The 26,209-nt window shown below is 47.1% G+C and overlaps 1 protein-coding gene across 1 annotated transcript in view; it reads left to right on the top strand.

Moving 5' to 3' along the window:
* The window catches only part of PYGL (glycogen phosphorylase L), a 62,267-nt gene that overhangs the window by 7,228 nt on the left and 28,830 nt on the right, over positions 1–26,209 (top strand). The window contains exons 3-9 of the mRNA XM_082217061.1: positions 6,812–6,913; positions 9,138–9,216; positions 11,799–11,902; positions 16,654–16,785; positions 18,228–18,339; positions 20,266–20,348; positions 25,614–25,757. Coding sequence (XP_082073187.1) covers positions 6,812–6,913; positions 9,138–9,216; positions 11,799–11,902; positions 16,654–16,785; positions 18,228–18,339; positions 20,266–20,348; positions 25,614–25,757 — 756 coding nt within the window. The remainder of the gene's footprint in view (positions 1–6,811; positions 6,914–9,137; positions 9,217–11,798; positions 11,903–16,653; positions 16,786–18,227; positions 18,340–20,265; positions 20,349–25,613; positions 25,758–26,209) is intronic.

The raw sequence follows: 26,209 nt of genomic DNA, 5'->3' as shown, positions 1-26,209 counted from the left end.
AGGGAACTGTCCCATTGTCTCAAGAATTGGGGAATCACCATTTCAAAGGAATGGGCAGATAACCAGGAAAGGCAATCAGATAAGGCATTATCAGATAACCTGGCAGACAGGAGATAAACAACGCACTCAGATTTCTGTTGTAGACCGCCTTTTCTGTGACATAGGTATGATGTTTGTGGGGGGTGGTCTTAGGTTACACCCCTTCTGGGATGTATGTTTGATGTATGCAGGGGTGATCTTGAGCTCCATGGCAGGGAATTTAAAATGTCGATATAAGGGCAGCCACACCTTGGTTCTGGGTCCTCCTCTGTCCTCCTGCGGGTGAGGGGAGCACCCTGTTGCAACAGATCAATAAAGATCAGGCTTACTAGCTGCTTTGGTTCTCAATATTCTCTGGTCAGCCTTTGTTATTTTCTCCTACCAATGGGGAACCTACAAAGGACTCTATAAGGGCTCTTGTGTCCCCCATAAGAGAAGAAGGGCAGATTTTGTTTACAACTCTTCCAACCCTACAATTCTCCTTGCATTTGATGCCCTCTACTCTGGGTCAAAAGGGACGCGGGTGGCGCTGTGGGTTAAACCACAGAGCCTAGGACTTGCCGATCAGAAGGTTGGCGGTTCGAATCCCCGCGACGGGGTGAGCTCCCGTTGCTCGGTCCCTGCTCTTGCCAACCTAGCAGTTCAAAAGCACATCAAAGTGCAAGTAGATAAATAGGTACCACTCCGGCGGGAAGGTAAATGGCGTTTCCGTGTGCTGCTCTGGTTCGCCAGAAGCAGCTTAGTCCTGCTGGCCACATGACCCGGAAGCTGTACACCTGTTCCCTCGGCCAATAAAGCAAGATGGGCGCCGCAACCCCAGAGTCGGCCACGACTGGGCCTAATGGTCAGGGGTCCCTTTACCTTTTACTCTGGGTCAATGAGGGTAGGCACATGAAGGCGATAGATGGTTGAAGAAAGACTGCAGGAGAGGCAGAAGGGAAGATCTCCCAGGGTGGGAGGCTGGGAGAAGAAAGGGAAGCTCCCAGGTGAGCTACCTTTGCGTGAGACCTTGCTTTTCTTTTTTAAAAAAATAATATTTATTACTTTTCCAAAAATTTAAACACAAAAAGACAAGACAATGCAATACAATAAACTAACATTACAAAACAAAAACAATAAAATAAATCAAACAATTTCATTATCCCATCTTTCATTCACTTATTTCCACGACCTCCTCACACCTCCCTTTTTGTATTCCACTTCTGTTAATTATTTCAGGAACTCCTTTCCATCTTCCTCTGTTTTCTATCCTATAATTATCTTAACTCATTCTAATCTTATTTTTCCTTTAATGCTCTATTAATCTATTTATACTTAATTCCTTATAACGTTTCTACTAAAGCCATATAACTTCCTTCCTTTTCTCTTTCTGCTTCTCTTTTTGTTTAGATTACCTTGTTTTCACGGTATCTCATTATGACAAAAGCCTTAATGAAAATGCTATGCCCAAAAAAAGCACAAAAAGTGAAAACGGAATAGAATTTCTTCTCCCTCCCAACTTGTGGATTTCATGGTGGTGAGGACTGAGCCCGGCTTATTAGCAGAATCCATGCCTTGCACCCAGAAGGTCTCAAATTCAATCCCTGCCTTCTCCAGCTTTGAAAGATAGGCTTCTTAATAGGGCTGGAAGAGACCTTGTCACTGCCAATCCCGAAAAGCGATAGGCTGAAAAGCAGATCTAAATCCAGCGTGGAATAGCCGGTTGCCCTCCTCGAATTGGATTGACTTAACCATCTCTTCAGTCAGGTTTTGGACTGTTAACGGCCTTTAATGCAGAGCTTTAGCCTGGTAGATTAAGGAGTAATCCCATTTGTGACATCAGTCGGAAGCCCTTTCTCAAGTGCGGTGGACAGGCTCTCTGCTGCTTTGCTCCTAATCTGCCCTTTCTCCAGCTCCCATCTTTGATTCGGTTCTTCATCCTAGAGACTTCCAGAACCACCTTCCACCCTGCCTCCCATTTTAACTTTAGAAAAGTCCAGTCTTGCCTCATCGGTTGGGACCCAGAGGTGACCCCTGAGCCACCATTTATAGCTCACATCAGGTGCCAGGGTGTGTAATAATAATAATAATAATAATTTTTTATTTATACCCCGCCCTTCCCAGTTCAAAAACCGGGCTCAGGGCGGCTAACAACAAATTTAAAACAATTATAAAAGCAGCATAAAATACAGTATAAAAACATGAATAACCATAAAATTCAAAATTCAGAAATCAATTTAGGGGTAATAAGCATTAGATAATCCCCAGGGCTAGCTGGCTGAATTGGTCCTACTTGGGCCAGCGAGGAGACCAGGGGAGAATTAGCTGTGGGGTCTCAGAGCAGGCGATCTTCATAAAAGGGGAGGGAAGGAAAGGGAAATAAAAGATCAGGCTGAATTCAAATTAAAAGCCAGGCGGAATAGCTCTGTCTTACAGGCCCGACGGAAGGAGGTTAAATCCTGCAGGGCCCTAGTCTCATGGGACAGAGCATTCCACCAGGTCGGAGCCATCACTGAGAAGGCCCTGGTGGAGGATAGTCTGACATCCTTAGGGCCCGGGACTTCTAAACTATGGTTATTTCATCGACCTTAAGGTCCTCTGCGGGGCAGACCAGGAGAGGTGGTCCTGTAGATACGAGGGCCCTAATCCACAAAGGGCTATAAGATGGAGCAATCTTGCTTTCTGTTGCTCCAGAGGGTGGGAGGGTGGGAACCGAACCAACAGATCTAAATCGCAAGAAAGAAAATTCCGACTGAACCTTTCTGCTGGCAAGAGCAATTTGCCAGGGGAACGGACTCAGTCATAAAGGGGTGGGTGCTATTTCCTTGTAGGTTTTTCAACAGAAGTTGACTTCCCATCGGCCAGGGATTCTTTGGCTGTGATTCCTGTAATTAGGGGGTTTGAACTAATGACCCCTGGGTGTCCCTTTCAACTCCGTGATTCTTTCCAAAATGAGCTGTGCTTTGCAGCAAAGGGGAAAGGGAAAGGGATGCGGGTGGCACTGTGACCTAAACCACTGAGCCTCTTAGGCTTGCCAATCAGAAGGTTGGCGATTCGAATCCCCGCAATGGGGTGAGCTCCCATCGCTCTGTCCCAGCTCCTGCCAACCTAGCAGTTCGAAAGCACGCCAGTGCAAGTAGATAAATAGGTACCACTGTGGCAGGAAGGTAAATGGCTTTTCCATGCGCTCTGGTTTCCAGCACGGTGTCCCGTTGAACCAGAAGCAGCTTAGTCCTGCTGGCCACATGACCCGGAAAGCTGTCTGTGGACAAACGCCGGCTCCCTCGGCCTGAGAAGCAAGATAAGCGCCGCAACCCCATAGTTGCCTTTGACTGGACTTAACTGTCCAGGGGTCCTTTCCCTTCCCTTCCCTTTACCTGTACAGCAAAGGGGTTGGTCACTGTGGGAACTGGGACCAGAGCTATCCTGATGAGCCCCCAATTCTTGCAGGAGTAGAAATCCTCTTAAAATTTGATTTTGGACCTGCTTTCTCATGCAAATGCTCCTCATAGATGACAAAACCAATGAAATAGAATACAGTGGTACCTCGGGTTAAGTACTTAATTCGTTCCGGAGGTCCGTTCTTAACCTGAAGCACCACTTTAGCTAATGGGGCCTCCTGCTGCCACCGCGCCGCCAGAGCACGATTTCTGTTCTCATCCTGAAGCAAAGTTCTTAACCTGAAGCACTATTTCTGGGTTAGCGGAGTCTGTAACCTGAAGCGTCTGTAACCCGAGCTACCACTGTAATGAAAATTGCCCCAAACTACCTGATAAGCGTTGGAGAAGTGACGATCAGAGGCAGGGATAAGCCTATGAATTTTAACAGGCTATATTTTAGCACTGAATATGTTTCCTCCTGACTTGAATAGGGACGCGGGTGGCGCTGTGGGTTAAACCACAGAGCCTAGGACTTGCCGATCAGAAGGTCGGCGGTTCGAATCCCCATGACGGGGTGAGCTCCTGTTGCTCAGTCCCTGCTCCTGCCAACCTAGCAGTTTGAAAGCACGTAGATAAATAGGTACCGCTCAGGCGGGAAGGTTAACGGCGTTTCTATGTGCTGCTCTGGTTCGCCAGAAGTGGCTTAGTCATGCTGGCCACATGACCCGGAAGCTGTATGGCGGCTCCCTCGGCCAATAAAGCGAGATGAGCGCCGCAACCCCAGAGTTGGCCACAACTGGACCTAATGGTCAGGGGTCCCTTTACCTTTACCTATGTTTCCTCCTGACTTGAATCCCAGTGATTTCTGTGGACTCTCTTTTCTGAGCAGTGGATGTTCCACAGGGTTTAGACATAGGGTGCCTTCAAAGATTTGTTCTGTTTACGACTATCCAAGCAGAGCAAATAAATCACCCCTGCGGCAGGCGGAAAAAATACCTGCATCAAGGCAGGGTTATTTATGTATGCCTTTTTTGTGGTTACTGTACACAAAGCGGGTTCATACCAGATAAAAACACAGAATTCAGGTCTCCCAGGGGACCTGCGTGTCTCCAGGCACATCACCTGCAACTTCCTTTCCCCCCCCCAAATGGCAGACCTGGCCCTGGATTGATCCCTGGCCCCTGTCTCCCAGAGCTGTCATTTTCTTTCTTTTTTCTCCCCCCCCCCTTTAAAAATTATTATGTTTATTGCAAAACATACAACACAAACAGACAAAAACAATGCCACAATGACAACTAAACATTAATTGACTACACTTCATTTAACATCACACATATTTTTGACTTCCAAATCACCTCGTCGTGCCTTCTAAATAATCCTAACCTGTACGCACTTCCTGTTATATCTATTACACATCAAGAAATTTTTTTACTTTTATGATTTACTTTAATATGCAAGATTCAGTCTATACCTGTCAGGAGAATTGCATTTTCACAATATTGTTTTCAATATTATTTCAATATTGTCCATACTTTGCTCACTTTCTGATTTGAGTTTCCTCTTATTGTGCCTGTCATTTTCGCAAGTTCCAGGTATTCTATCGTCTTCACCTGTCGGTCAAGCTTTATAGGAATTAAGTCAAGTTTCAAATTTTTTGCTACCAGAATTCTGGCTGCCGTGTTTGCAAACATAAAGATGGCTCTCAAGCTTTTTTTGGATTTCAGTGGACATAATGCCTAACAGAAAGGCTTCTGGGGTTTTTTTTTGGAAGGAGAGCTGTCATTTTTAAGGCTTCAGTCATCTTTATTTTGTTAAAGGTGGCTGACCGTCGTTTGCACCAATTGTGCTGGGGCCAAACTCAAAACGGTGATATCCTAACCCGGCCATTTGGCTCTGGAGACGGTTGCTGCGTGTTGGGCAACGAGATTGTTTGCTCACCAATGTACAAACCGTGACGGAATGGAGTAAGTTTGGTGGGGGAAATGTTCCTGGAATGCGAAGCACATGTCTGGCAGAGAATGAATTGCGTCAAATTGATCCTTGCTGGTGGCTTGTGGTTTGTCTAGGTCTGCCGGCTCTCTCCTTCCCTTTATAATACAATCTCCATGGTTTGCTGAATGTAGCATTTCCCAAAGCAAAGGAAAGATTGGACTCTGATTAATAGAATACACACGAGGCTTGACCAGCAAGACTCTGGGGGGAGTGCCAATAATAATTCCTCTCCACCCCTCGGCCCAGGTCGTTTTATTCACAAAAGAACTTTTTACACAGTGTTTGTAAGAACCAATCAGATTTCCTTTGATCATTTCAAAAACCCCACGTGGGACAAAGTCAAAAGTTAAAACTGTTGTTGTTTAATCGTGTCTGACTCTTCATGACCCCCTGGACCAGAGCACGCCAGGCACTCCTGTCTTCCACTGCCTCCCGCAGTTTGGTCAAACTCATGCTGGTAGCTTCAAGAACACTGTCCAACCATCTTGTCCTCTGTCGTCCCCTTCTCCTTGTGCCCTCCATCTTTCCCAACATCAGGGTCTTTTCCAGGGAGTCTTCTCTTCTCATGAGGTGGCCAAAGTCTTGGAGCCTCAGCTTCAGGATCTGTCCTTCCAGTGAGCACTCAGGGCTGGTTTCCTTCAGAATGGATGCGTTTGATCTTCTTGCAGTCCGTGGGACTCTCAAGAGTTTCCTCCAGCATCGTAATTCAAAAGCATCAATTCTTTGGCGATCAGCATTCTTTATGGTCCTGCTCTCACTTCCATGCAGTGAAAAGACCATAGCTTTAACTATATGGACCTTTTTTGGCAAGGTCCAACTACAAAGAAACTATTTCCTACTTGAGCATGCATAGTAGTCCAGAGTAAATAAAATAGGAGTAAAGGAGGAATAAAATTCATTCAGCAAAACCCCAGAGGTCATAAACAGGCATAAACAGGGGAGACAGGATGGCAGTATTTACCATCTCCTTGTGAACTCTCTTCCTGGCCCTTAAGATCTATCTAAAGATTAAACTACCCCAAAGTAACCAACTTTGTACTGAGGATGCCTGATGAAGCAACTGGCCTCTGTTTCAGAATGCTTATACGTGCCTGTCAGGTGTAGAGAAAGCAAATGGCAGAGGTGGAGAGGCTTGTGGGATTCGATCAGAAACTATTGCCAATGAATCAAACCCAGTCAACGCAATTCTTTCACAGGCCTGTTCCATATTTCACAATTCCTCATAGCAATTCCACCTGAGCCCCAAACTCTGGATACCTGCACCCCTACAGTTGAAAACTTGATATATCAAGAGTGCACGTTCAGGATCACTTCCGAAGGGAAGGACTCTGCTCCCGCCTTTTATGCAGAGGACCCGGGGTTCAAACTCCAGCTTCTCCAATCCTGGCAAGTTGCAATGACCATTTCTTCTTCGTTTCCAGAGAGTTTACTACCTTTCCTTGGAGTTCTACATGGGCCGAACTCTGCAGAACACCATGATAAACCTGGGATTGCAGAACGCCTGCGATGAGGCAATTTATCAGGTAAGGGGGGGGGAAGGGGGGGACTACTGCAATGCGCTCTACGTGGGGCTACCTTTGAAGGTGACCCGGAAACTGCAACTACTCCAGAATGCAGCAGCCAGACTGGTGACTGGGAGCGGCCGCCGAGACCACATAACTCCAGTCTTGAAAGACCTACATTGGCTCCCAGTACATTTCCGAGCACAATTCAAAGTGTTGGTGATGACCTTCAAAGCCCTAAATGACCTCAGTCCAGTATATCTGAAGGAGAGTCTCCACCCCCATCGTTCAGCCTGGACACTGAGGTCCAGCGCCGAGGGCCTTCTGGCAGTTCCCTCCCTGTGAGAAGTGAGGTTACAGGGAACCAGGCAGAGGGCCTTCTCGGTAGTGGCGCCCACCCTGTGGAACGCCCTCCCAGCAGATGTCAAGGCAATAAACAACTATTTTATTTTTAAAAGATAACTGAAAGCAGCCCTTTTTAGGGAAGTTTTTAATGTCTGATTCTGTGTTGTTTTTAATACAGTCATACCTCGGGTTTAAGTTCATAGAATCATAGAATCATAGAGTTGGAAGAGACCCCAAGGGCCATCGAGTCCAACCCCCTGCCAAGCAGGAAACACCATCAGAGCACTCCTGACATATGGCTGTCAAGCCTCTGCTTAAGGTTGAGCATTTTCAGGTTGTGCTCCGCGGCAACCTGGAAGTAACGGAACGCGTTACTTCCGCGTTTTGCCGCATGCGCAGACGCTCAGAATGATGTCATGCGCAGAAGCGGCGAATCGCGACCCGCAGACGCGGGTTGTGTTCTCTTCAGGATGCGAATGGGGATCTGGAATGGATCCCGTTTGTATCCAGAGGTACCACTGTAATAATAGGTTTGTGAGGCGAATAAAATTTATTTATTATTATTATTATTTATTTATTGGCAGCAGCAGCCGCCAATCTGACTGAGTTGTCCTAGCCACTCTGGGCAGCTTCTAACAAATTAAAACACAGTATAACGTCAGACGTTGAAAACAGAGCTCCCTTCAAATGTCTTCTAAAAGTCAGTTAGTTGTTTATTTCCTTGACATCTGATGGGTGGGCATTCCACAGGGCGAGCGCCACTACCAAGAAGGCCCTCTGCCTGGTTCCCAGTAGCTTCACCTCTCACATTCGCTGTGAGGGAACCGCCAGAAGGCCCTTGGAGCTGGACCTCAGTGTCCAGACTTCATTTCTTTGGCAAATGAGCCAGTATGGGAAGCGATTCCAGAAAGCTTGGACGCTCCTGCCTTGGAGCGGAAAGGGTGCCGGATTTGGGAGACAAGGGTTTGAATCCCCACACTGGCAGACGAAAGTTGCGTCTCAAATGTCAGGCCGTCTTTAACATGGGCTGGCGCAGATGTAAGCTTCTGAAGTTGGTTCTTGTTCCCAGGTCAGAATCGAGAGGAGAAAGAGTAATTTGAAACCACTGAGAAGTGAAATAAATTTATCGCCTTACGGATCTGGTCATGGGATGCAGTCGAGCAAGTCTAAGCCTCTTCCTAGAAGCTCCTGGTTTTGCAAATCCGTTGGCAAGTCGGATCTGCCTCTGAACACCCGTTCACACAATGTTTCCCCCCTTGTGTGCACACACAGATGCGATTCCCCTTCATCTTTAAAAAATAAAACTAATTCTGGAAGCGACAGCCGGTAGTACAAGACTCTGAAAACTTACAGGCGCCAGGCGGGGGAACTTGGCAGAATTTCCCAGAGGCTTGGTTGCCTCCTATTTGCCGTTAGATTTATTTCCGTTAATGGCCCACGGCTCATCTAAACGGTGCCTAAATCACTTGCACCCTCCCAGAACAAATTGTGCAGTTGTGTTGTGTAACAGGCCTCAGCCTGCCTGCTGCAAAAAACGGCAGATTTTGACAGTTTGGCTGCCTTCCGTTCCCATTTTTGTAGGGGTGTGTGTATTGTGGGGCTTCACTGATCCTTGAAACACAACTCTTGGGAGCGTTTTGCACAGAGGCAGCGTGGTTTAGTGGTCAGAGTTTTGGACCGGGACTTGGGAGACCCGGGTTCAAATCTGCCACTTGGGGATGAAGCTCATTGTTGTGACCCTTAGGGGCAATCGCTACCTCTCAGCCTGACCTACCTTGCAAGGTTGTTGTGGGGATTAAATGAGATGGGAGAGGGGAAACCATGTACGCTGCCTTGAGCAGCTTGGAGTAAAATGTGGGCTATAACTGAAATAAACAAATCTCTATATGTGGCTCTTTAGCTGGGGCTGGACATAGAAGAACTGGAGGAGATTGAAGAAGATGCTGGCCTGGGGAATGGAGGCCTTGGCAGACTTGCAGGTAAGTGAGGAATCATAGAAGTTGTAGAGTTGGAAGGGACCCCCAGCGGTCATCTAGTCCAACCCCCTGAAATGCAGGAATGTTAGCTGAAAGAATCCCCGAGACTTTGACGTCCAAGCTCCAATGAAAGCATTATGCTACCACTTTAAGCAGTCAGGAAACCCCCCCCCCAAGGAATTCTGGGAACTGTAGTTCATTAAGGGTGCTAAGAGATTCATATTCCCGTTGGAGAGCTGCAGTTCCCAGGGTTCCCTCTTCAGAGGGATTGATTGCTAAACCACTCTGGGAATTATAGTTCCGGGAGGGGCGTACAAGTTTCCTAACACCTCTCAGCAGCCTCCACAAACTACAGTTTCTAGAATTATTTGAGGGGAGCCGTGATAGTTTGAAGTGGTATCGTGGTGCTTTCAATGTGTGTTGTGAACATGGACAGCCCGTAACTTCTCAGAACTCATCTCTGCTTCAGCTAGTGAGCGCCTTGAAGCCCGGGTTCAAATGAGAAAACACGGGTGTGAATCACGAGGCCATTTCCAACCGTGCATAGGAAACTAATCTGAGCAAAAATGAACCCTCTCTCTTGGTTCAGAAATACCAGATTTTCTTGGCGCCAGTTCACAAGGGCTCCGTTAATTTATGAAGCAATATTTATTTATTTTATATGTTTCGTAAAATTTATATTTGGGGGGGGGGCTCAAAGCAGTTCCCAAAAAATATAAAACAATAAGATGATAACTTTTTGAAAAATCAAAACCATAGTTTAAAACATGCAAAAAGGTCAAGCCACAATAGACTAAAATAAATTAAAATTCCTACAAGTTTTCTGAACATTTGAGTAAGGTAAGGTAAAGGGGCCCCTGACCATTAGGTCCAGTCGTGACCGACTGGGGTTGCGGCGCTTATCTTGCTTTATTAGCCGAGGGAGCCAGCGTACAGCTTCTGGGTCATGTGGCCAGCATGACTAAGCCTCTTCTGGCGAACCAGAGCAGCGCACAGAAACGCCATTTACCTTCCTGTCGGAGCGATACCTATTTATCTACTTGCACTTTGACGTGCTTTTGAACTGCTGGGTTGGCAGGAACAGGGACTGGACAACGGGAGCTCACCCTGTCGCAGGGATTCGAACTGCCGACCTTCTGATCGGCAAGCCCTAGGCTCTGTGGTTTAACCCACAGCGCCACCCGCGTCCCTTAAACATTTGAGTAGGCCTGTCTAAATAAGAATGTCTTCACTGAAAAAAAATACAGCGAAGGGGGCTGCAGGATATCAGTAGGCAGGGAGTTTTCAGGGAGTTCCGAAGTGTTGATGCTGCCACACTGAATGACTAGGTTCTTACAAATGAGTTGGGAATATTATGTGGCACCTATAAAATGCCAATTCCGTTGATCGAAGCAGTCGAGTGGGCACATATGGGGTAGGTGATCTCGTGAGTAAACTGGTCCCAAGCTGTTAAGGGCTTTATATGCTAATCGCAACACTGAGATGCTTTCAGAAGATCTGTGTGCAGAGATCTGTTCCCCAACCTGGTGCCTTCGGTCATGATTGGACTGCACTCTCATCAGAGCTGCGCTGGTCTTGGCTGCTGTAGCGGATTGTGGCCTGAGCATATCTCTGGGGCTGCGCCAGTCATCTTTCCCTGTGGCTACATCATTCGGTGGAGCCATCCCTGTACAGAAATTGGTGGGGTAGAGGGTTCCTGTAGGCCACATGGTGAAGCCAGATTTCCTGCATCTCCAGAATCCCAACGGCAGTTTCATTATTGATCCTTTTTAAGAGCAGCTTATACCTGCAGAAGGGACGCGGGTGGCGCTATGGGTGACGGTGTTTTTGTGCGCTGCTCTGGTTCACTAGAAGCGGCTTAGTCATGCTGGCCACATGACCCGGAAGCTGTATGCCGGCTCCCTCTGCCAATAAAGCAAGATGAGTGCCGCAACCCCAGAGTCGGCCACGACTGGACCTAATGGTCAGGGGTCCCTTTACCTTTATACCAGCAGAGAAGGTGAAAAAAGCTCTTGAACTCTGCTCATAGCTGTCAACTTTCAGGTTTGAAAAGAAGGGATCAGCAGCCTCACCTGTCCCAGGGACAGTCTACGGGATATCTAACAATCCGGGAAGCAGCGGGAAACGGTGCTGGAATAAGGGAATTTCCCACAAAAAAAGGGAAGGTTGACAGCTATGACTGTGCTGGGTTGTGGTACCACTGCGCCTCTTGGGCTTGCTGATTGGAAGGTTGGCAGTTCGAATCCGCACAACGGGGTGAGCTTCCATTGCTCTGGCCCAGCTCCTGCCAACCTAGCACACCAGTGCAAGTAGATAAATAGGTACCGCTTCGGCGGGAAGGTAAACAGTGTTTCTGTGCACTCTGGTTTCTGTTACTGTGTCCCATTGCGCCAGAAGCGGTTTAGTTATGCTGGCCACATGACCCAGAAAGCTGTCTGTGGACAAACGCCGGCTCCCTCTGCCTGAAAGTGAGATGAGCGCCGCAACCCCACAGTCGCCTTTCACTGGACTAAGCCGTCCAGGGCTCCTTTACCTTTACCTTTTTGTGTTTAGAACTGAGCCCATCCCTGCCTCTCCTTCCACAGCCTGCTTCCTCGATTCGATGGCCACCCTTGGGCTCGCAGCCTACGGTTATGGGATACGCTATGAGTACGGCATATTCAACCAGAAGATCAGAGACGGATGGCAGGTAACCTCGAAACCTAAATGTGTATGATATGAAGCACAGCACAGTTTCTACCACTGTGTTGTGCAAGAGAAGGCAGCCTGCATTGCTACGGGTGAAGGAAGTGCGCAATATATTTTATTGTGTGTACGTATCTTGGAGTTTGTGGACGCAGGTGGCGCTGTGGGTTAAACCACAGAGCCTAGGACTTGCCGATCAGAAGGTTGGCGGTTCGAATCTCCGCGATGGGGTGAGCTCCCGTTGCTCGGTCCCTGCTCCTGCCAACCTAGCAGTTCGAAAGCACATCAGAGTGCAAGTAGATAAATAGGTACCACTCCGGCGGGAAGGTAAACAGCGTTTCCATGCACTGCTCTGGTTTGCCAGAAGCAGCTTAGTCATGCTGGCCACATGACCCGGAAGCTGTACGCCGGCTCCCTCGGCCAGTAAGGCGAGATGAGCGTTTTTACTCACAAGCTTTCTAGCTTGCATTGTGGCAAAATGCATTCATGAGCTTTGCGCATAAGTAGGCATGGGTGCGCATGAGCCATCCCCAGCCCGGCATGTTCCAGAAGTTTTGGATTCTGGCTCCTGTCAATCTTAGCTAACATGGCTGAGTTATAAAATCATCATCATCATCAATTTTATTTATACCCCACCCTCCCCGGCCAGAGCTAGGCTCAGGGCGGCTAACACCAGTAAAATTACAGTAAAAACATAATAGGAAAAAAGCCAATTTAAAATGCAGGTTAAAAAACAATTTAAAATGCAGCCTCATTTTAAAAGTAGCCCACAGATCAAAATCATAAGGGGAGGGAAACATAAGGGTCAGACTGAGTCCAAACCAAAGGCCAGGCGGAACTGCTCTGTCTTGCAGGCCCTGCGGAAAGATGTCAAGTCCCGCAGCGCCCTGGTCTCTTGTGACAGAGCGTTCCACCAAGTCGGGGCCAGTACTGAAAAGGCCCTGGCCCTAGTTGAGACCAATCTAAGCACCTCGCGACTTGGGACCTCCAAAATGTTGTCATTTGTGGACCGTAAGTTCCTCTGTGGGACATACCAGGAGAGGCGGTCCTGTAGGTACGTGGGTCCTAGGCCGCATAGGGCTTGAAAGGTCAAAACCAGCACCTTAAACCTCACCCTGTACTCCACTGGGAACCAGTGCAGTTGGTAAAGCACTGGGTGAATGTGATCCTGTGGCAAGAACCCTGTAAGGAGCCTCGCCGCGGCATTCTGCACCCGCTGGAGTTTCTGGGTCAGCTTCAAGGGCAGCCCCGCGTAGAGTGAATTGCAATCATCAAGCCTGGAGGTGACCATTGCATGGATCACTGTGGCAAGGTCGGGGCGAGAGAGGTTAGGGACCAGCTGCTTAATACGGCGGAGATGGAAAAATGCCACCTTTGCTGTGGCTGCAACCACAGACCCAGAAGGGACCCTGAGGGTCATCCAGTCCAATCCCCTGCAACTCAGGAATATGCAGCTGTACCTTATATGCAGCTGAAACCTTCAATCAGGATTCGAACACGAGCCCTCTCCCCTCCTGCGGTCTGCAGCAGCTGCTGTTCAGAGACATTTACTGCCTCTGACCGGGGACGCAGAGCCTAGCCATTGTGGCTAGTAGCCACCAACCACCCTCTCCTGTCCCTGAATTCGTCTAATCCTCTCTTAAAGCCATTCAAGTTGGTGGCCATCACTTTCTCCTGTGGCAATGAGTTCTATAGTTCAACGATGTGCTGCATGAAGGACTTTTATCTGCCCTGAATCTTCCAATGTTCACCTGCATAGTTTCAGCAGCTTCTACCGTGTCGCCGTTTAATCGTCATCAAAAGTCCCGAATGCTGAAACCATTCCTCTGTCTTCCCTTGATAATTTTGGTCTCCCTTTCCTGAAAAACCTTCCCAACCTCTATATCATCCTTTTTAGGCTGTGAACTCGTGTGTGTGTGTGTGTGTGTGTGTGTGTGTGTGTGTGTGTTTGGTAAATAGTTGTGGGCCCCCCTCCTGTTTCTTTCAAAGGCTTCCGGGGAGTAGGCTGGGACAATGATTAACAGAATAATCTGGCAAACGATAACTGGAGTTCAGGGAGGAGATCACAGACTAGATGTGCATAGGCTAAGATTGATAAGAGCGACTAGGTCCCTGGGCTAGGTCTCAAAGGGGGGGGGGGCAGAGAGGAGAGAGGAGCCCATTGCATCACCTCCAAACACGCTGAAGGGAATCTTCGGTGCAAAGGGCAATCAGCTCTCATTGGGCCCCAGGACAGAGGAAAGAGCTCTGGGATTCTTCCTTTAGGTATAAATTTCTGCCTTTTCATGTGCTGGGAAGTCCCAGCAAGTTCAGGGATCTGAGTCAACTTTTCTCGGCAGGATTTTGGCGCACGGTTACGCCCTTCCGGGAGGCTCTGTGACGCCCTGAGCAATGTGTATAACAGGGTTCAGGAAAAGCCTTAGATGACTTCAGCTCTGGCCAGCAGAAGGAGAGAGCTCCAGGTTCTTCTGTAATAATAATAATAATAATAATAATAATAATAATAATAATAATAATAATAATAATAATACAGTGGTGCCTCGCAAGACGAAAAGAATCCGTTCTGTGATTCTCTTCGTCTAGCGGTTTTTTCGTCTTGCGAAGCAAGCCCATTGACGGATTAGAGGATTAGCGCTATTAGCGGCTTTTAGCAGCTTATCAGCTTATCGGATCAGCTGATAAGCGGCTTAGCGGCTTAGAAAAAGGGGGGAGGGGAAAAAACCCTGCAGGAACTCGCAAGACATTTTCGTCTTGCGAAGCAAGCCCATAGGAGATTCGTTTTGCGAAGCACCTCCAAAACGGAAAACTCTTTCGTCTAGCGAGTTTTCCGTCTTGCGAGGCATTCGTCTTGTGGGGCACCACTGTTGTTGTTGTTGTTGTTGTTGTTGTTGTTGTTATTAATAATAATACAGCTAACAACAAATTTAAAACACTTAACTATAAAAACAGCATAAAAGACAGTATAAAAACATGAATAACAATAAAAATCAAAAATCAAAAATCAATTAGATAATCCCCAGGGCTAGCTGGCTGAATTGGTCCTACTTGGGCCAGCGAGGAGCCCAGGGGAGAATTAGCTGTGGGGTCTCAGAGCGGGTGATCTTCATAAAAGGGGAGGGGGAGGGAAGAGAAGGGAAATAAAAGATCAGGCCAAATTCATATTAAAGGCCGGGCGGAATAGCTCTGTCTTACAGGCCCGATGGAAGGAGGTTAAATCCTGAAGGGCTCTGGTCTCCTGGGACAGAGCATTCCACCAGGTTGGAGCCATCACTGAGAAGGCCCTGGCCCTGGTGGAGGATAATCTAACTTCCTTAGGGCCTGGGACCTCTAAACTATGGTTATTCATGGACCTTAAGGTCCTCTGCGGGGCAGACTAGGAGAGGCGGTCCCATAGAAACGAGGGCCCCAAGCAAGGTTTGCTGAGGTTTTAGTGCTGTGAGCCACTCTTATCTTGCACTCAAGTTGCATATGCGCATAGAATAAAACCCACTATCCTAAAGATGCCACAGTTTCTGCTAACCCTCATTCCAAGGAAACAAAACCTGGGGGAGCACCTGCAACCTCTTGCGTGCTTCACTTTTGCTTCCCACCCACCCCTTTCACCCTTGGCATAGCACCCCATCCATAGCTGTCAACTTACAGATTTGAAAATAAGGGATCAGCAGCCAAAATAAAGGATTTTCCAAGCACAGGTATGATCAACTTCTGAGCCCCTCCGAGCCAAAGGCAGAAAGCCCACCCAGCAGCCAAACGAAGCCTCAAGCGGTGGTTCCCACAGCGCAGCAACCCGGCAAAGGGGATGCAGCAAGGAAAACCACCATCACCTCTCCGCTGGGAAGCGCTGAGCAAAGGCGAGTCCCCAGGCAAGGCGGCCGATTTGATTGGCACAAGGCATGCAAGCTCCACCCCCCAGTCGTTCTCAGACTCCTTATTGGTGAGCAACGCAGCCAAGCAACACAGTTGGAGACTCCCTCCTCCCTGGCTGGCAGGGAGGGAGGGAGAGGAGCTGCTTCCTTTGAAACCTGGGAAATTTAAGGGACATCATCAATAAGGGACAGCAGCGGGACACAGCGCTGGGATAAGGGACTTTCCCGCCAAATAAGGGACGGTTGACAGCTATGACCCCACCCCTTTGGGTCTTCTGTTCTCCTTGTCACCCTCTGCTTATGGGCAAAAGCTGCATGTATGAATGAGACCGGGTCTCAACTGTTTACCAGCATTGCCAAACATGTAGTCCTCGGTTCCTTGCCAATCCCCCCCCCCTTTTTACATACTTGTTGTACAAATTGCTAGAAAACTAGAGTGTTAAGGGAGTGGTGAAGATGAATGAAGAATAGGTTGGTCTGCCTTAAAGAACTCCAAGCAAAACCAAATCAGCAGGGAGTCTTTTTCATGAAACTTGTCTTGCGATAGTTACTAACCTGCTAGTTTTAAAGGGAAGGTGGAATATATTTTGGGAGGATAAGAATGGCGGTCATGATTTCAAAAATGCTTGATTATTCACATGTTGTTATCAGTCCTCTTACTGTATAAAATGTTATGAGAACATTCCTTTAAACTCCAAGCTTAACCAAACACTGGACGTGAATTTGGGGGTCATATAACACTAACTATAAAGGAGTCCGTTCCATATGTGTTTTCGTGCATAACTCTTCCTCTGCGCTGTATTGTCATTTCCGTGAATGACACTGATTGTGACATGGTATTGTCTGGTTCCTCCTTCTCATGCTCATCCTGACAGTTTTCTCATTCTAGGTGGAGGAAGCTGACGATTGGCTAAGACACGGGAACCCCTGGGAGAAAGCCCGGCCAGAATACATGCTTCCCATTCATTTTTATGGAAGGGTGGAGCACACCCAGACTGGTGTGAGATGGATCGACACCCAGGTACTGGGAGAGGGGGCACCTCTATGGTCTTGTTTGTGGGGAGGGAGGAAGTTCAACTCCCCACAGCCAAAAAGGTTACTGGGTGGTCTTATTTGCCTCACCCAGTAGGGAAGGGGGATAGATTGGGTTCCGTTTCTGTTTTAATGGGAAACAACCCAATTTGTACTTCTTGAACCAATACAGTGGTACCTTGATTCCCAAATGCTGAAAACCCGGAAATAAGTGTTTTGGTTTTCGAACGTCCGATGCGGCTGTTGGCTATTGTTTCCCCAATCAGAAGCTGCACCTAGCTTTTCAAACATTTCGGAAGTCAAACGGACTTCTGGAACAGATTAAGTTTGACGGTTTTGTTTTTGCTATTTTGCGTTTTTTGTTTTTGAGGCTTTTTCGGCTAATTTGTTTTTGTGACTGTGTGGAACCCAGTTCAGCTGCTGATTGATTGATTGATTGATTGACTGCAGAAATGGATAAAAGCCCCTCATCCAAACAATGACCATCATCAGTACAGATAAGAAAAAATAATATCATCTACAATACCATCTTATTTATTTTATAATACAGTACATTGATTATTGCTTTCATTTTATGGATCAATGGTCTCATTAGATTGTAAAATTCAGGTTAAATTGCTGTTTTAGGGGTTATTTTCTAAAGTCTGGAATGGATTAATCCGTTTTGCATTACTTTCTATGAGGAAAGCGTGCCTTGGTTTTGGAACGCTCTGGTTTTGGAATGGACTTCCGGAATGGATTAATTTTGAGAAACAAGGTACCACTGTAATGTGATTTTCATTCGAAATTTGCCCTGAATTTTGCAGTGCCACTCTTTAACCAAATAATGTGTGCAAGAGCTTGCATAGATCAGTGAAAGTAACACATAGACACACATTATACAGTGGTACCTCAGGTTACAGACACTTCAAGTTACAGACGCTTCAGGTTACAGACTTCGCTAACCCAGAAATAGTACCTCGGGTTAAGAACTTTGCTTCAGGATGAGAACAGAAACCGCGCAGCGGCGGCAGCAGGAAGCCCCATTAGCTAGAGTGATGCTTCAGGTTAAGAACAGTTTCAGGTTAAGAACAGACCTCCAGAATGAATTAAGTTCTTAACCTGAGGTACCACTTTGCAAATGTGTGTGTGTAGGGAGAAATTCATACTGAAATTGCTGATGGGTTTCCATGAGGACTTTTTAAAAAAACTTAAAACTGGAGAAATGAGAAAATGGCACATTTGATCAATGAGATGGCCTTGGTTGGGCTCACCTCCAGAATCTGGCTTGTTACAATAGAGGTGCCCTGCAAGATGTTGACCCCTCCTATGAAGGAGACCTGTGTCTGAAAGGATGGGGGCAGTAGTGGTGGGGGGGGTCCCTTGGCCAGCCCCTCCCTGGGAGGGCACCATGCAACACAGCTGATGCCCCTGGGCCTTTTCTCTCCCCAGGTGGTCCTGGCTTTGCCCTACGACACCCCAATTCCTGGCTACATGAACAACACGGTCAACACCATGAGATTGTGGTCAGCTCGGGCTCCCAACGATTTCAACCTCCGCGACTGTAAGCGTTTTTGTTCTGTTTGCAAGAATATTTATATACTGCTTTTCTTAAAACCATATACAGTGGTACCTCGGTTTACAGACGCTTCAGGTTACAGACTCTGCAAACCCAGAAATGGTGCCTCAGGTTAAGAACTTTGCTTCAGGATGAGAACAGAAATTGGGCTCCGGCGGCGCGGCGGCAGCAGGAGGCCCCATTAGCTGAAGTGGTGCTTCAGGTTAAGAACAGTTTCAAGTTAAGAGCAGACCTCCGGAACGAATTAAGTACTTAACCCGAGGTACCACTGTACAGTCATACCTCATGTTACATTTGCTTCATGATACGTTTTTTTCAGGTTGCGTCCCGCGGTGACCTGGAAGCACCAGAAAGGGTTACTTCCGGGTTTCGCTGCTCATGCATGCGCAGAAGCGCTAAATTGCACTTTGCGCATGTGCACAAGTGCCAAATCACGCCGCGCACCTGCGCAGATACTGCGCTTCAGGTTGCGGGCTTTTCATGTTGCGAACGGGCCTCTGGAATGGATCCCGTTTGCAACCAGAGGTACCACTGTACAACAATTATACACAAAACTGGGCAATACACAAAGCATATACAAGAAGTTAAAATCAGAAAACAACTAGGAGCTATTCTTAATTGCCTGCGTAGGCCTGGAAAGTGTGGGAATGTTGAGAGTAGCAGGAGAGGATATATTGATTATTAATATCCTTCCTAACTTGCACCAGCAAGTTTCTTTATATAGCAGAGTTACATCCCCCTTCTTATTCAGCAGAAAGCTGGTTGCAAACTCGTGTGAGCCTATTAAGACAACAAGCAATTCAATCTGGCTTGCCCAGATTGAGATATGTTCTATTGTTCCTGGTAAGTCACATTTGATACCTCCTAAAAGAATAAAGACACAACAGTCTTATTCATAAGTAACAAAAAGTAGTTTTACTCGTGATCAGGCAGAGCATTGTGTGATCCCTGAAGGCAGGCTTTCGGCTTAAAGTTACAAATATGTACAGGTTTACCCCATATGGGAGATAACCTGGGGGACTGCTGGCCACCAGAACAGTCCAGGTGAATCAGGAAGTTCGCGGGATGAAAAAGAAGATGAAGAGAGGGAGGTAGTTGCGTGACTTGGCCTTTTACCAGGTCTAGAAAGGTCACACCCACCTACTAGTCACATGCAAGGAAGGATGTTCCAGCCAGGTATAACAGGAAGTTCAACTGACTGGACCAACATTCCCTGCATGGCCACTCTAGCAAAACAAGGAATGTTGTACTTGACTGCTCCCAGTGGATTACATCCCACAGAAAGGTTTTCAGCAGGTGTTTAAAAGGTGGCCCAGAAGGCTGAAGTTCTAGTGGGAGAGAGTTCCACAGGGCTGTTGGCGCTAAAGGTTCGGTTTTCTGTTGTTGTCAAACGAGCTTCAGCAATTTGGGGAATGACCAGCCACACTGCTGCCAATCTCACTCATCGAGCTCGGATGTTTGAGATAGGGATAAATTGCCTCTTTTTTGGCTGTAGTCACAGAGTGTCTAGAAATAGCCACCTTCTTTCCTTTCCCTTTTCACTGTCTTGCTCTGCCTAGCTGTTGTCACATAGCTGATTGGAAAATTCTCATTAGCCTCCTCCTTGCTCCCCGCCCCCCACCCCACCGCCGGCCACATCTCTGACCAACTGGTTCCTGGATTCACTTTTCAAAGAAGTCAGCTGTTGGGCCACAGTTAAATTTCTATAACATTTTGGCCGCCTTTCAGCCGCCTGAGGTTTTAGTCAACAAATGCTTCCAAGAAAATTTTCACCGTTACAAAGGACTAGAAACTTGAGGTGGGTGGATAGGAGGGGAACAAGAAGGAAGCTGAGACTGCACGCTCCCTGCCACACACCATGTATTTCTTAAGTTGACAGCTTGTTTTTTCCTCCCCAAACCTTTTTCCTAGTCAACGTTGGCGATTACATTCAGGCTGTGCTGGACAGAAACTTGGCTGAGAACATTTCCCGCGTCCTTTACCCGAATGATAACGTAAGTCCCTGGGTGCAGAAAAGCAGCCTTCCTCTTGTAGATGTGTGAGAGGGGTTGCTTGGGAGAGAGGGAGGGAGAGTGTCAGCCTTTCAGAACCAAACAAGGGAATGATTTGAGCCTTCTTACAGGCTCATAATTCTGGATGCACGAAGTGTCCTTATAAAAGATCCGGGAATGGGCTTTGTCACCGAGCTCTTGGCTGTGAGTCTGCCTCAAGCAGGCTTCAAAATATGTTCATCTGGAGTGTTCTGCAAGAGCAGCTCTCAGTGCCAGACCTCCATCTCTCACCTCTCCCACAAAAGCTGCAATTTAATTCCTTGTGTCTTTAGCTGCAGACAGGAACAGGTCTTCACTAAAGCATCATCTGTCTCTTGTTCCCGATTGTGCTTTGGGCTTCAATTGGTCTTCTCTAACCTGGTGCTCTCGAGATGTTTTGGGACTGGTGGGCATTGTGATCTGCAACATCTGGAGGGCACTGGATTGGAGAAGGTTGCCTTACACGAATGTGCCTGGTGTTCACCCCATCTTTGCGCACCCCGGTTTAGTCGGTTACTTCTGCAAATATCACATAAACCATAAGTTGCTGCCGCATCAAACTGTGGTTTGTGCAATCCCACCAAACCAGGATTGCAAAGCATGTATTAGGTAAAGGTAAAGGGACCCCTGGCCATTAGGCCCAGTCGTGGCCGACTCTGGGGTTGCGGCGCTCATCTCGCTTTACTGGCCAAGGGAGCTGGCATACAGCTTCTGGGTCATGTGGCCAGCATGACAAAGCCGCTTCTGGCGAGCCAGAGCAGCACGTGGAAACGCTGTTTACCTTCCCGCCGGAGTGGTACCTATTTATCTACTTGCAGTTTGAAGTGCTTTCGAACTGCTAGGTGGGCAGGAGCAGGGACCGAGCAACGGGAGCTCACCCGGTCGCGGGGATTCGAACCGCCGACCTTCTGATCAGCAAGTCCTAGGCTCTGTGGTTTAACCCACAGCACCACCCGCGTCCCTACAGCATGTGTTATATAATAATAATAGTAGTAGTAGTAGTAGTAATATAATAATAATAATAATAATAATAATAATAATAATAATAATAATAATAATAATAATAATAAAAAATATATTATTTATACCCCACCCATCTGGCTGGGTTTCTCCAGCAACTCTGAGCAGCTTCCAACAAAATATTAAAATACAATAGTCTGTTAAACATTAAAAGCTTCCCTAAACAGGGCTGCATTCAGATGTCATCTTTGACATCTGGCAGGAGGGCGTTCCGCTGGGCAGGTGCCACCACCGAGAAGGCCCTCTGCCTGGTTCCCTGTAACTTGGCTTCTCGCAGTGAGGGAACCGCCAGAAGGCCCTCTGAGCTGGGCCTCAGTGTCTGGGCAGAACGATGGGAGTGGAGACGCTCCTTCAGGGATATTGGACCAAGGCCGTGTTGGCAGACCTGGTTTGGGAGGGACCACATGAGCAGCAGTCTCTCGGGTCAGATGTGACGGCCAATGGTGTGTGAATCGGTTACTTACCATGTTCACAGAAACCAGGGCTCACAAGGGGCGCATCTCAAGCCTCAGCTTATGTAATGGCAAACCATTGTTGGGGGTTACATGTGCACCAAAGTATGTGGAACATTTAATAGGTACCTCCAACTTTTTCATTCTTAAGGACTTAGGCGTAGGTCTAAGCCCCTAAACTTAAGGCATCTCACGAGATTAATAAACAAGGTGACAGTCCTTTCCCCTCCTGACTGCTGTTCCTCTGAGATGTCACCAGTGCCGGATTTACGTATAAGCTAAACGAGCTATAGCTTAGGGCCCCACTCTCTTGGGGGCCCCCCCAAAATTTAAAGGAAAACAAATAATGTACATTTCAAAAATATAAGATAAGCCTACAGCAACAGTGTTTTGTGTTGTGTAGGCTCCTCTGATGTAAGTCATGGGTCCCGCCTGCTAGCCTGCTGCCTAAAATATCACTGGTTTGCTCCTTTCTATATATATGGTGCCTACACAGAGCCTAGGACTCCCCGATCAGAAGGACGGCGGTTCGAATCCCCTCGGCGGGGTGAGCTCCCGTTGTTCATTCCCTGCTCCTGCCAACCTAGCAGTTTGAAAGCACGTCAAAGTGCAAGTAGATAAATAGGTACCACTCCAGCGGGAAGGTAAACGGCGTTTCCGTGTGCTGCTCTGGTTTGCCAGAAGCGGCTTAGTCCTGCTGGCCACATGACCCAGAAGCTGTATGCGGACAAATGCCGGCTCCCTCGGCCTATAGAGCGAGATGAGCGCACAACCCTAGAGTTGGTCACAACTGGACCTAATGGTCAGGGGTCCCTTTACCTTTACATTCTGCGTGGACTGGTTGCATGGCAACATGGGCAAATGGTTTTAGATACCTATCAGGTCCATCAATTACCATCTAGCTTATATTCAACACAAAAAACAGCGACCATTTCTTGTTGCCAAAGGACAGCTGGACATATCAAGGACCCTATTACCTTCAGTAGCTTAGGGCCTCTCAAACCTAAATCCGGCCCTGGACGTCACCATGAGGACTGGAAACAAAACACTCAAACTCTCAAACAGCAAATACTTAATGGGAAATACAGTAGTTACTGGCTTGCTGTAAGAGGAGGGTGCCGAGTTGTTTTGGGGGGGGCCTTTGTGTGCGAATGTTTTCCTGTTGCTTTCTCAGCCCTTGCGCTGTTTCAGGCATTTGACATTGTCTTGTTCACCCCTTGCTGCCGCAGCCGGCACACCTGGTGAGGAGAGCTCTGTGTAGATCTGTAACTTTGGCGTGGCAGATTCGTTGGCATCGCTCCCTAACCACTTCAACCTTCGCCTGTGACGTATTTCTGTGCTTCTCCCTGCTTTTGAATTCTCACCGAGGTGGCAAACCTGTCTCCAGATCGTCCCCCTGAATGTGGAGGGAGCGTTGCGGGGTGGGATCCTCCTCCAAACCTTAAAAGTCCCTGCCTTTAGAAAGCTAGCCTCTCAAGGAAAGGGAATCTTACCCTCGCTGTTATGCTATTTGTCGACATGGAAGGGCGTGTGTGTGTGTTTTTATATGGAGGAGTATCAGAAATGTTTACTGCCTACACAAGTTTACTGCCTCTGTGAGAACGAGCCTAGAATTCCTTTTTGTGTCTTGATTTTTCACACCTGTGTCATTGCTTAGCCTAGCTTCTTTGCTGTTAATGGGGGAGGGGGGGATCTGATGGAAATAATACTGAGGTTTTTTTCTTTAGACATCCAAATACTCTTAGGGCAGTCATGTGTGATCCCACTTAACTATACTGCTTAGGCCTGAGAATGATTTGGGACGGTCAAACTGCCAGTGGCGTAGCGTGGGTTATCAGCACCCGGGGCAAGGCAAGTAATTTGCGCCCCCTAACCCTAACCCCCAGATGTTGCGCCTGATGCGGCCGGCCCCCCCTGCACCCCCCACGCTACGCCACTGCAAACTGCTTCACTTCCCATTGGTAATAGCCTGTAACTCCTTGCTAAAATCCAGCAACTTTTCATGCCACAAATGTTCAGGGTGGGATTCTGCATAGTTTTGTTATAATAGCCCCCAATGTGGTAGCATCGGGGAAGTATCACAGATTAACTAATAAAGCAGAATAAATCTGCCATTGATCCACTATTATTGTGTTAATATGACCATTGTAAAGCACTAAAGCAGGCATGTCTAACCAGTCGATGGCAATCTACTGGTTCATGGTCGATCCTTGTCGATCATGGGATCCTGGTCGATCACCAGCCAGAAAGGGGGGGAAAACAGGGAAAAAACCTCAACAACTTTGATGATGCCTCCCCCCAAAAAAACTCAACAACTCTGTGCAATCCTGGATAGATCAGTGCCAGTTTTTTCATACTAGGAGTAGATCAGTCTCTTGGGAGTTGGACGTGCCTCTCTTTCCATGAATTTGGAATATTCTTTTTAGGTTGGGGGGGGGAAGGTTGAATCAGGATTTCTAGGGACTGGAAATCCAAATTTCATTTCTTTCAACAGCGTTCACCAGGAGCACACAGTTGCTTACCTTGTGGCGACAGCAATTCTTTCCTTAAATTTTTTTTTAAAAAAATCAGGCAACTACGTTTGAAAATTGAAACCGATTCATTGGCTGTTAGATTGTGCTAGATCCCTGCAATGCCTTAACTAGTGCCGAAACACTTAAGCCTGCCTCAGTTCAACGAATCTCTCGCATTTCAAAATTGCAGTCCACACCTTGGGGGTCAGGATATGGAGTGAAGTGGCCAACATCTCTACGCGAAACCCAAAATTTTTGCTCAGTCCCTCATTTAATTTCCCCAGAAGATTTTTAGATTTTTTTAAAAAATTAAATTCTAGTCTGCTTCATACAGTTTGTGTTCATCATTTCAACAACTGTTTCAGCTCTAGTTATCCCCTTGAGGCTAAATTCTACAAGTGCCATGGCAATACAGACTTAACACTTTTTATATGCAGTTAAAGAGATGGCTGACTAGTAAAGTTTAATTCGCCGCCCTGTTCTGGGTTCCCTCTGATTCCAAAGATCCTTCTTTTGCGTCTCATCACCAAACTTCTTTCGGTTATCAGCCCATCTCAAATATTATTATTATTATTTATTTCATTTCTATACTGCTTTATATTTTTAAGAAAAATCTCAAAGCGGTTTACAGCATATTAAAACACCAATAAAACAATCCGGAATCAAACATTATTGAAGAAAGTCAAATGTGGCGTATGCAGTCAAAGCAACATAATTAACAGAAAACTAAAATATTGTCTTAAAGATTTCAAAATAAAACATTACAGAGGAGGTCAGCTGCAGAATACATATTTAACACAAACAAAGTTAACCAAAAAACCCACAAAAACTTAAACGTTTAAAAAAAAAAAAGAAAGCAAAAATGAAAACCATTGGTAAGTGAAGTCAAATATAAACTATCTCGTCCATCCCCCAAATTCCCTTTGGATTAGTCACGGAATAGTAAAGGTTAAAGTGCTTTGGGAAATGAAAGGTATATTTTTTAACATTTCTACAGTCATTTTTGTACACAAAGTGATTTGCAGTCCTCTCCCCAAAGCCGCCCTGTGCAATGAATTCACAGTTGCTCCCAGTTTACTCCCCAGCTGTGATGGGAGTTGTAGCCCAAACATCTGGAAGGGGGACACACCAGCTTATGGCAAAGGCTGCACTACGACACGCCACACTGTTCAACAGATAAGCACCTTGCCTGGTGTGTCTTATTATCAATGTTCCCAATGGGATGTTCCTCTCCATCTTTGCAGTTTTTCGAAGGAAAGGAGCTGCGCTTGAAGCAAGAATACTTTGTGGTCGCTGCCACCCTGCAGGACATCATCCGGCGGTTCAAAGCCTCCAAATTTGGGAGCACTGAAAGCGTCCGAACGGCTTTTGATTCCTTTCCAGACCAGGTATTTTTGTGTTTGCATTGTGTTGGCTTTCACACAAAAACCATCTTCTTCTTTGGTGATCCCTCGTAGCCAAGTAAGATTGTCTTCCATGAACACGGTTTTAGCAATGAGTCCGTAAGTGACTATGGAGGCCAATTCTGGATCCACACGTCCTTCCACAGTGGGGACATTGGTTTCCGGGTGGGAGTTGATCACGGTGAGGGTTTGCCAAGCGTGCCTTCCTCTTAGCACATTTCTCCCTTGCGTCCTGAGTTCAAGTGTCTTCAAAGTCCATGACACCTTTGGTAAAGGCTGCTCACCAGTTGGAGCGCTCGCAGGCAAGCGTTCCAAGTTGTTGGTGTTTATACAGTGGAACCTTGGGTTGCGGACATGATCCATGACACAGGCACGTCCGCAACCTGCAGCGCCGTGTCTGCGTACACGCGTGATATGATTTGGCACTTCTGCATATG

The sequence above is a fragment of the Podarcis vaucheri genome, assembly GCF_965113315.1.
Source record: "Podarcis vaucheri genome assembly, chromosome: 1".
NCBI lineage: Eukaryota > Metazoa > Chordata > Lepidosauria > Squamata > Lacertidae > Podarcis > Podarcis vaucheri.
The sequence above is the reverse complement of the archived record's forward strand: the minus strand, read 5'-3'. Positions and strand labels throughout refer to the sequence as shown.